Source organism: Folsomia candida, unplaced genomic scaffold, assembly GCF_002217175.1.
Source record: "Folsomia candida strain VU population unplaced genomic scaffold, ASM221717v1 Fcan01_Sc024, whole genome shotgun sequence".
NCBI classification, from domain to species: domain Eukaryota; kingdom Metazoa; phylum Arthropoda; class Collembola; order Entomobryomorpha; family Isotomidae; genus Folsomia; species Folsomia candida.
Window position 1 is genome coordinate 139,695 of NW_019091216.1, and position 11,847 is coordinate 151,541.

An 11,847-nucleotide genomic window follows, 5' to 3' on the forward strand; every position below is an offset into this window, starting at 1 on the left:
GCAGAAATATGGAATAATATGTAACCTTTTTAGAAAATCGGTCGCATACATATGCACTCCTCCTTTTTCTCAGTTGTCTTTTAAACCAACAAAAATTGTACAATTTTGACGAATCTTTTTACCAGAAGATATATTTATATGATTAGATTGATCCGCATTCGAAGACATATGTTGAAACTGAATTTAATTCTGACAAGCTTTCGGTACCTTCATCAACCAGGTCATACATAAAATGGAGTCAAATCAAAATAAATGACGGATTGTACAAATGTGATTTCTTGAAAAATAATACAGTTAAATGCCGTTTTTGGTACATATGTACTTATAGTGACAAGCTTTCGGTACATAAATATCTACAGATACCTTCATCAGGTCATAAATTGGAGTCAAATCATAAATGACGAAGGTGATTTGTTTAAAAATAATACATGTAGTTTTTGGTACATAATTATAGCGATTGATAAGTTTAAAAAAAAATGAGACGAGTGTGGAACACCAAATAAGATTGACGTTCATTCAGATATACATATGATATTAAAATTATAAATTTATTATAAAAAATTATTAATCATAAAATCATAAAAAATTCAAATTTTAAATTTTATTTGTTCACAGAAATTTTGTGAAGTATTCTGAAAGCATTGATCTCCAACCAATAAAGCTATCGCAACATTTCGAAATTTCAAAATCGGTACTGAATCCCTACATTTTTTAGTAATTTAGTCCACTCACCTATTGACTTGACACGTACAAAAATTTGTAGTACAAATGACACTTGTAATCAAGGTGCTAAGTTAGCACTGCTAACTCGTAAATCTGCACTTTGAGCTAATTTTGCTATTAAAACCAGTGTTAGATTTGTCGAAATTGATCTTGAATTGAATCTAGAACTATGAAATTAGTCTAGATCTAAATCTAACTGATTTTTAATTGGGAAATGATGCACTTTCGCGAAGGTTTTGATTCAGTGGCTGCGGAAGCCGTGGGGACATGTGGGGACATTAAAACTGTAGGATAGGGGAGGCCGGGGTTTGTATAAAATGGGGAGATGATGCGGACATCGAACAACCGTGGGGACATTGCCCCTCTGTCCCCTCAAGCTTCCGCGGTCATTAGATTGATTACATTTACGGGTGTGATTTACGATGTAAATAAAATCAGAACACGTTGTCAATTAGATTTTTATCACTTGTTGTAGGGCGATTAAAAATCTGTTACTTTTTAATGTGGTTCATTTATGGCCGCATATTTAACCTCGAAAAAAATATTTGAATTTGGGACAAATTACACTACCACAAATTTAGTTTTTTAAAAACACAATAACTTATTTATTTCGAATTTTCAGTCAAATTTTACTTATTAATATTGGAAGCAATCCAAGGCAAAAATTCTGTCACTCGTGTGTAAACCTAAAAGCATAGTAAATTAGAATTACTTAAGATTCAATTAAAATTAAAAATAGCTTGTTTTAATTATTTAAATCGGTAATTAACTAACCCCGGGATGCGTTCCTAAATATGTCGAAATTTAAATAAATAACTTTGTTAATTTACATACAGTTTTTAAATGAGATTCATAAAATTGTTTGAATTACCGCAGCCCTTCCCGAAACTGACGATGCCTGTTTGTTCAAAAATTCCGGTATCCGTCTTATGCATTAAGGGACCTTAAAACCAAAAAAATATATAATTAAGGTACAATACCTCAGTCGTCCTTCATAATTTTTTAATGTCTTTAAATGCAAATTTCTACAATAGCGTCATTTTCATGAGTTTTGAGATAAATAGAAACTTTCATATTTTTATTTTTGGTTCTACTACAAAACTATCACTTTGAAACAAAATAGATAATAAGTAAATATTTTCAGAATAAATTTCCTCAAAATTTAATTTTTTCGAATCAATAGTTTTGGAGAAGTAAAACCTACAGTGTGCAGTGTTTATATAGCCCGAGTCAGGGACAGAGTGTCAGAGTCCCTGACTCGGGCAGAGTCCGCTTCTAAATTTTTGTCAAATGACCCGTACCAACTACAATTCGCAATTGCGAACTGCATTTTGATATTTTTGATGTTTAAACGTCAAAAATGTTCCCATGATCCAGCATGCAAAATTTCGGCTTACTTGGCCAATTTCAAAAATCAGTATGGGTCACCCTACTGGGTCCTCCTTGCAAAAAGAATCTTAAAATTTATTAAGCTACTCTAACCCTGCAGGATCATACCAATCGTCTTGTACGATTGTTTTGCAAACCAGTGGGGGTGACCCTACTGGGCCCTTTTGTTCGTTATGACATTACACTTTCACTTTAGTACTCAAATATATCCCGAATACCAGCTACCAACTTTTAAAATAGAAACTTTTAGAAAGCGGTGTGGGTCACCCTTTGGGGTTACTTTTGTTTCACTTTGCTCGGTTTTAACTTCATATACTTTCATAAGAAGCTATTAAGTATCATCGTACCGAATTTCATCTTTTGAAGACAATTTCTAAAATCGGGATGGACCACCCCCTAGGGTCCCTCTACTTAAAATTTTACCAATTTCACTTCATATTCTTCCATTGGGGGCTATTAGCACCTTTTCTACCAAATTTCAGCTTGATTTGAGTAATTTCAAAAATCGGTATGGGTCACCCCCTCGGGTCCCTTCAGACGCAAATTTTTCTAATTTCAATTCATATTCTTCAATTAGACACCATTAGCAACCTCAATGCCAAATTTCAGCTTCCTACAACAATTTTGAAATTTTGGTGCATAATACCCTACCCACCTAGATGACCCCCACCGGTAAACCGCTTGACCGATTTTGCTTATCTTCGAACTTAACTCCTCATTTACCCCATACTATATGTGTACCAAATTTCAAGTCGGTGGGATGACTTTAACCAGAGTTATCGTAAGACGGACGGACGGACGGACGGACATGATGGTTCCATAAGCCCTGACTCGGGCTAAAAATGCATTGTGCAACTTTTTCTACTTTAATGCAAAATTAATTTCTGGCAAATTAGTAATTTTAGAAATTGCTAATTCATTTGCCATTTTTTGCAATTTCCTCTATTTACATATTTCTGCATAAAATGACCAACGCTCTCACCTCCCGAGTCTCCTACGCAGGAATCCAATCCTAAATAATTTCAGTCAGTTAAAGACACGTGTAACAATTTACATATAATTTGCATGCGTACCCTTGTCTCCAGCGCAAATCATGGTTGATAATATCCCACCAGGCGCAATTCCCTTGTAAACTGAGGCACAATTCGAATTCGGCCAAACTCGGACATTCTAACGAAATAAAACAAGTATTAATTTCGACTTACACACAAATTTTACAGTATTTTTCAAAATTGTCTTCAAAATATCGTAAATTTTATCAAAAATTATTTTAAAATGTGTAAAGTCTTAAATTTTATCCATATTTCGACTAGTTTACATGCACGACAAAAATTCAGTTAAAAAAATTAAACCATAAAAATATTTCAGAGCAGCATTGAGTTAAAAAATAATTTGGCAAAAAAAATCATACATTTTGCTCGGAAATATTTCGTACGAATTTTCACAAACAAATATCTAATAACAATTTTATGAACCTTTAAAATTTTGTTATAAAAATTGGATAATAAAAATAATTAACAGCGTCAAACTTTAAAAAAAACATTCAAAAAATACATTCGTTTTGCTAGTAAATATTTCATACAATTTTTCATAAAAACTATAAAGCAAATTATAAAACTCACAACTTTTTGTAAAATTTGCGACTTTGGTAAAAAAAACCTCATATTTGTACATACATTTTGCTCGCAAATATTTCATACAATTTTTCATATATACCTGTGCAAATTACATAACACAACTTGCAAAATTGGTGACTTAGGTCCCAACAAATTCATATTTCCACATTCTGCTCGCAAATATTTCATACATATTCATACACATTTCATGCAAATTCTAAAACTCACCACTTTTTGCAAAATAGGCGACGTCGGCCCTCCATACGAGACCCTCCCCCATCCAGCCACGACCAACTTTTTATTCACGAGATTACTCCTCGTCTCTGGAGGCAGGCAGATGGGTTGGATTCGATTACTGAAGGAGACAGGTCTGTCCAGGCGGAGAAGCGCAATGTCATTCACGAAGGACTGAATGTTAAAGAACTTGTGCTTTATTAATCGCTTCACGCCACGAACTTCATGACTTCCGTCCGTATTCGAACGGATATTGTAGTCTCCGATGAATAAACGGATTTTTGACACGTCCGTCGCCACATAGTTGTGAATGCAGTGCTAAAAAATGTATGGAAATTAATTAGCAGGAAAAAAATGTATATATGTAAATCAGAGGTCGACGTCGACCAATTTTTGGCAACGACGGTGCTAATTTTGGTGATTTTTTTGGCGACGTCGGCATCGGCGTACCGACGTTGAAGGGAAATTTATGATTTTAATTTATTAATTAATCAATTATTTAAATTAAAGTAACTAATTTAAACTTAATTTTTTGCAATTTATCTGCCCGTAAAATTCTACTGCGAGCGTCGACTCTGAAAATTAGTGCAGAAGTCGACGCCGTAGAACGTTTCAGGCGCCGTCGATAAATCCGATTTCATAGTCTTTCAAGATTGCGACGCTTCCGAAAAATCATCCAAAATTGACGCCCTCGTCGCCACAAAATTTGTCGCCATCGACCTCTGAATTCTACATTCGTCAATATTTTCCATACTGCCGCTGTCAAAACCATATTGCTGGAAATCAGGCTGCCTCCACACGTCTGTTTTCCAGATTTTCCGAACATGACGACCTACAAAGAAAAATGTCATTAATATCATCGATACCAATTTAATTCTAATGTCCTGTCCACGTGGTGCAGAATGTGATGTCGACATTGTAGCGACAGTTGCATTCCAAATGTCGACACGAGGACGATGTCACGTTCTGAACATGGGGTGGGCAAAATACTTTGAAAAAATGCAGTATTCGCAAAAAAATCACGTTTCTTCATCCCACTGACCGGATTTCTGGATAAATTAGCTAATAAAGAGGTAAAATTAAAGGGGGTGGGCAAAATACGTTGAAAAAATGTACAGTATTTTGAGCTCCGTTCTTTCCAGGGTTTAGATTTCCGGGGGTGTTACACCCACAAAAAGACGAAAATCTACGTGGAGAGGGCAACAGCCACACGAAAATACGGGTTTTGTCAAAAAAATTAACTTCTTATCACTGTCAAAATAATGTATTTTTTAGAAAATCATGAAAACAATGCATTTTCACAGCATCGGTTTCATTTAAGCGGACATATTTTGCAGAAAAAGTTTTACAAAAAATCGATTTTTAAGCCTCGCTAATCATACTGAAAAAAAGTTGAACATTTCTGAACCATTATTTTTACAGTTCGACACCGAAAAAAAAATTCGAGTGAATCTTACATAATTCTTTAAAATTGGGTAGATAGTAATGTCCTACAAGGAAAATGAGTGTTCAGGCGAAAATTATTCAAACTGACTTTTGCTTGTCGTGTTTTTGTGGGTGTAACACCCTCGGAAATTCAAACTCTGGGAAGAACCGAGCTCAAAATACTGTAAATATTTTGGCAACCTCTGCTTTTTAAAATGTCTTCTATCTTACAATTAGTATTCAATTTATTTAAATGATTTTCTTTCATACTTATCTATCACACTCTTTAATAATTACTATTTTCACCAGAATTTCTTTTTCGGTGTCAAACTCTTTAAAGTTTGGCAATTACATTCTTACAATTTTTCAAAAATTTGACGATCTTACAATTTTACTCATACAATTTTTTAAAATTTGTACGCATGTTAGTTTCTTAATCATTTAGACATTTTCGACCTTTGTCAGCACAATTAAGTAACAAACAAGGTTTATAGCCCCGGAAATCCAAACCCTGGGTAAAATATTTGGTCAAAATGTACCGTATTTTGAGCTCCGTTCTTCCCAGAGGGTGGATTTCTGGGGGTGTTACACCCACAAAAAGACGAAAATCTACGCGAAGAAGACAACAGTAAGACGAAAATACTGTTGTTTTTTTTAAGAAATTAACTTTTTCATGGTCAAAAATTTGACTCAAAATACTTCATTTTTCAAAAACCTCAAGAAAATTGATAAATTTAGAAGATAAAGATTTTGAGAGCGATAAAAAGTATGTTTTTTAAATGTTAAATTTAAAAAACTTGGTTTTGGTTATTATTAAATTTATTTCAATAAATTCATTTGACTCTAAAAAACAACAAACAGACAGAAAACCTAACACCTAATATCACGTTTTAAACAATAAAATTTACCCGGATTAGTTTCCGGTGACTAAATCTTACAATTTTAGAAAACTTGACAATTTTCAAAAGTACACGTTTCGTGAGGAAATTAACTCTTTATTCCTTTCAGAATAAGTACTTTCTTTATAAAAGTTTTAAAAACGATGTATTTTGACACCGATAAAAAGTTGATTTCTTCAGAAAACCTGTATTTTCGTACGACTATTGCCTTGTCCAGGTAGATTTTCGTCGTTTTGTGGGTGTAACACCCCCGGAAATCAAAACCCTAGGAAAAACTCAGCTCAAAATTCTCTACTTTTCCCACTTTGGGTTCAAAATCCAGTATTTTGAGCTCCATTCGTCCCAATGTTTGGATTTCTGGGGCTGTTACACCCACAAAAAAGACGAAAATCTACGTGGAGAAGACAACAGTCAGACGAAAATGTTGTCTGAAGAAATTAACTTTTTATCGCTGTCAAAATGCTTTATTTACAAAAAATTGTGGAAACAATGCATTTTCACAGCGATAGAAAGTTGATTTCTTTTTAAAAAAACAGTATTTTTGACTGATTGTTGCCTTCTCCACGTAGATTTTCGTCTTTTTGTGTGTGTAACACGCCCGGAAATCCAAACCCCCTAGGAAGAATTGGGCTCAAAATACTGTAAATATTTTCACAAAGCATTTTGCCCACCCCTGCATGTTCCCTCGCTAATATTTGTATTTACCATCCATGGAAATTCCCCCGGAATTGTGTTCGTTCCATTAACAATTTTTGTACTAGCGGTTTGACTCCTTCCGCAGGAGGAGGGTGATGACGCCCTAAAAAAGTCACTGCCGTCCTCCACCGGTACGGACATTCCAGGCGTTGTCGGTGGCTTGTGAACCGTGTGGTGCGGGATAGTTGGACAGCAAATGTTTCGATAGTTTGATGTCCCTGGAAAACAAAATATAACGTTATTTGTATTTCTGCTAATCATTTACATATTACCAAAGGGCGGATATGTATTTATTTATTTACATTTGATGACAACCGACGGTCAAACTTTGTCGGGGTATTCCTTAACTTTTACATAAACTTCAAAATATTTTTAAACATTATCACATTTTTCTAGGTTTTCAGACATATTTAAAAATATTTCCGAGAAATATGTAAATCTTTTGCACATTTTTACATATATTTTGTAAATATCTCATTGATTTTATACGAAATTTCCCTCAAAGAAATCATTGGACCACCGAAATCTAGAGTGTAATATTCAGAAATAGGTACAAATTTTGCGAAAATCCTTATTTTTCCATGCATATTAAATACGTATTTTAGCAATTTTTCATAAATACATATCTGTCCTCTGATAATTAGTTGACTAATTAAATTCTAATCAGTTTATACCCGCATGGACCACCGCGGAACAATTCTTGTGCTCCATTCCACGTCGAATCTCCTCATTGAGAGTGTTCCTTTCCGGATCTGAGACGATATGTCGGAGGGGAAAGCATTCCTCGAAGGGGACACATTTCCCCTCCTTCCCGTCCCCCGTGGAACATGTCATTATCGGCGGAGGCAACCCCATTTTTTCCTCCATAAGAATACCCACTCGTACTGGCCAAGATGATTCGTACCCTCCAAATTGGCGTCCTCCTCCTCTCGGCTTCACGGCCACGTTTATCTCAGCTGCAAATAAAGAAAAAGTCGAGAAATCCTGTAATTTTGGGCTTTACTTTGTTGTACAGAAACAATAAAAATATTGGATTTTCCCCAGAAATATTGGGAACTTATTTAGTTATTTTCACTGCTTTTTGGTGTCATCTTGATTCCCACTTTTCTGTCCCCGAATTGAATTTGAGTTTGCGACTTGAAATGGCTTAGTTTTTGTTGCAAACTACCTTGTGAATTTTTCTAAATATTGGGAACTTATAGACTTATATTCCCTGGTTTTCTCTCGCTATGATTCTTAAATTAAAATATTACACAAAGAAATATCATGAGAGTTCTTACGTCACATTCGCACCTGTAGTAAAAGTGTAAATAGCGTAAATTTACGAAATTCGCGAAAATTCAATGCTTACATACAAAGATTCTTAAATAAATAAAATAAGTTTTCTTTCGTAAAAATATTTCGAAGGAATTAAATGTCAGGGTATTTCTAGATCAATTGAGGCATTTCACGCCAACCTTCGTAAACGTCGTAAATAGCGTTAATTTACGATACATGCAAAATTTCCAAGTTCACAAAGCTTCGTAAACGTCTGTTTCTTTAATATTTCGTAGAAATTAAAAATCGTGATATTTCTAAAATAATAATGTCCTCAATTTTCTAACAATAGTCATTTCCGCTTTGGTTTCATGTAACAAAATAAGTACGTAGGAGGATTTTAGAGAAAGACTTATCAAAATTATGTAAATTTTATGTGCATTAAACTTCAAAATTTCAAAATTTGCTAAAGAAAACCACACATCAATCTGACCAAGTTTAGTCAAATATATTTATTTTACATAATTTTGTTCCGACGTTGAAATTTGCAACCTTTTTTAAACTATATGCATACGCGAAATTACGACATTTACGAAATTCTAAACTTACAAAGCCTCGCAAATATAGGCAAGATTTAAGCGTAATTTTTTTGTAAAATATTTCGTAGAAATTAAAAATTACGATATTTCGAAATTAATAATGTACCCAATATTTTAGGTAATAATTAGCTACTTCCGCTTTAGTTTCACGTAATCATCTCGTAGGATTTTAGACTAAAAACTGTGGATCAAAATTATGAAAATTTTAAACTGCATTAAATTTACTACCAAAATTTCAAAATTTTAAAAATTCAAAATTTATTCCCAAAGAAAAAACCATAATCTGATAAAGTTTAATAAAATATATTTATTTTACCTAAATTTGTTCTGACTTTGAAACGTTGCATCTTGTTAAAAACTTTACATTAACAAATTTACGAGAATTCCATCCGTCGTAAATCTAGGCAGGATTTTTGGCGTCGTTTTCTTTCGTAAAAAAAAGTTTCGTAGGAATTTAAAGTCAGGAAATTTCGAAATTAACGCATAGTCTAATAATATTTATTTCCGCTTTAGTTTCATTTAACAAAATAAATGTTTAAGTTTTTGCATTCGAGTAAAGCGCTATCCAAGTTATGTAAATTTTGAGTTGCATTCAATTTACTACCAAAATTTCTAAATTTACTGAAAAAAGGAAAAAACATATCTGACTAAGTTTAATTAAATATACAGGGTGGTTAAAATGTCACGCCACAATGGAAATTTTTTCAATGGAAAAAGTCCCTAAATCTCCATTAGTTACAAGATTTGGGATTGAGATTTTTATAAATTATTATCAAAACTGATGACAAAATTCTTAAAATGTTGCAGTTTAGAGACAAAATTTCGGTAACTAATGGAAATTTATGGATTTTTCCCATCGAAAAATTTTCCATTGTAGCGTGACATTTTAACCACCCTGTATTTATTTCACATATTTTTGTTCCGACTTTGAAATGTTACAGCTTTTTTAACAATTTAATTTTGCATAAATAAATTTACGAAAATTCCATCCTTACAAAGCTTGGTAAATCTAGGCAGGATTTATGCGTCTTTTTCTTTCATAAAAATATTTCGTAGGAATTAAAAATCTTGATATTTCGAAATTAATGTATATTCTAAAATATTTATTTCCGGTTTAGTTTCATTTAACAAAATAAATGTTTAATATTTTGGATTGAAGTAAATCCCTATCCAAGTTATATAAATTTAGAGGTGCATTCAATTTACTACCAAAATTTCAAAAAATTTACCTAAGAAGGAAAAATTATATCTGACCAAGTTTAATCAGATATATTTATTTTACCTAAATTTTGTTACGACTTTGAAATGTTACATATTTAAAAAAATTTTACATAAGCAAATTTACGAAAATTCCATCATTCTTAAATCTTTCCAGGATTGATGTGTAAGTTTCCTAAATTTACGATATTTGCAAAATTTCCAAGCTCACAAAGCTTCGTAAACGTACAACGACTTTTTCTTTCGTAAAATATTTCGTAGGAATTAAAAATCTTGATATTTCGAAATTAATGCGCATTCTAAGAATATTTATTTCCGGTTTAGTTTCATTTAAATAACAAAATAAATGTTTAAGATTTTGAATTGGAGTAAAGCCCTATCCAAATTATACAAATTTTGAGTTGCATTCAATTTACTACCATAATTTCAAAATTTATCGAAAAAAAGAAGACCACATCTGACCAAATTTAATCAAATATATTTATTTCCCATAATTTTGTCCCGGCTTTCAAATGTTACATTTTTTTAAATTTTACATAAGCAAATTTACGAAAATTCCAGGCTTCGTAAATCTATGCGTCGTTTTTTTTCGCAAAAAATTTCTTACAAATTAAAACTCAGGAAATTTCAAGCATCATAATTTCCAATGTTATTGGGTAAACATAATTGGAGAATTTTAAAAAACCTTTACGAGCGTATTATTTACCAAGTTTACGTCTTTTACGTTAACCTTTTGTAAATTATTTTGGTAAATTTTTGAAAATCTTTGTAAATTTTGTAAATCTTCGTAAATTTTCTAAATTGACGAATATTTTTTAAATTTCGAGCATTATAATTTCCAATGCTATTGGATAAACACACTTGGAGAATTTAAAAATAAAACCTTTACGAGCGTATTATTTACGAAGTTTACGTTGTAGTTTTTAAGTTTACGTTTTTAAGTTTACGTTAACCTTTGTAAATTATTTTTATAAATTTTGTAAATTGACGAATTTTCTTTCTTTTACAAATCCACAGCCACGAAAATCGCCCAAACCCACTTACCATCAATTATCACCGCGTCGTCGTCACCCTGACTAAATTTTTGTCCATGAATCCCCACCACCAAAACTCCGACCAGGAGAAAGCTTAGAAAAACACTTTCCCTCAAGAACATTATGTTAATAAATTATTACTCCAAATTTTTTTAACGGTTAAATTTATACTGCATGCAAAACGAGGTATGTAAAATACTTATTCTGTGTCCAACAGGACACTCAGCCGACTGACAACCGGTCTCAATTCTTCGTAAGGAGACGAAGCCAAATCATTATCGCAGTCAAATATACTTAAGTATACGACTTGCCAAAATCTTAAAATTCTTGTAATTATCTAGGTCACGACGTTAAGCCAACAACGCAAAAGTAAAATGTGGGGACGAAGCAAGTATTGATCTCTCATGATACACAAAAATCTAGTTTTTAGCTTCAGCAGGGTTTAATTTATTAAAATATATTAAAGTCGTCTTCTTACTGATGCGTTTCTGTGTGCATAAACTTACATTTGATTTGTCATTAAATTGTGCAAATTCTCAAATTCAATTTCAAATAATAAATACGAAACGGGCAAAAAATGTCAATCTTTGTTATTGCAGAGATAAACTTATAGAATGATTTTTAAATAAATTGCAAATTTGTATAATTTACAAATCTTGCATACTTTGTGATCCCAAAAAATAAATAAATATATGCAAAATTATCAATTATTTGCACAACTTACAAACTTTTCATAATTCGAAATGCAATAATAAAT

At 32.4% G+C, this 11,847-nt stretch overlaps 1 protein-coding gene across 1 annotated transcript; it reads right to left on the reverse strand.

Moving 5' to 3' along the window:
* Positions 1-1,174: 1,174 nt before the first annotated feature.
* Positions 1,175-11,331, reverse strand: LOC110859097 (trypsin-1). The gene is made up of 10 exons (XM_022107966.2): positions 11,101-11,331; positions 7,657-7,938; positions 6,992-7,200; positions 4,717-4,794; positions 3,957-4,280; positions 3,186-3,282; positions 3,095-3,124; positions 1,595-1,666; positions 1,498-1,511; positions 1,175-1,409 (listed from the first exon to the last, which is right to left on the reverse strand). Exons 1-10 carry the CDS (start codon positions 11,210-11,212, stop codon positions 1,353-1,355), a joined length of 1,275 nt encoding a protein of 424 aa, XP_021963658.1. The 5' UTR covers positions 11,213-11,331; the 3' UTR covers positions 1,175-1,352.
* Positions 11,332-11,847: the final 516 nt, after the last annotated feature.

Excerpts from the sequence above, each read along its gene's own strand:
- LOC110859097 (XM_022107966.2), bottom strand. The coding sequence starts at position 11,212 with ATGTTCTTGAGGGAAAGTGTTTTTCTAAGCTTTCTCCTGGTCGGAGTT. Across the intron at positions 4,795-6,991 it reads CGGGGGAATTTCCATGGATG|GTCGTCATGTTCGGAAAATC; the intron begins GTAAATACAAAT and ends TTTTCTTTGTAG. Across the intron at positions 1,667-3,094 it reads CTGCGTAGGAGACTCGGGAG|GTCCCTTAATGCATAAGACG; the intron begins GTGAGAGCGTTG and ends TTTGGTTTTAAG.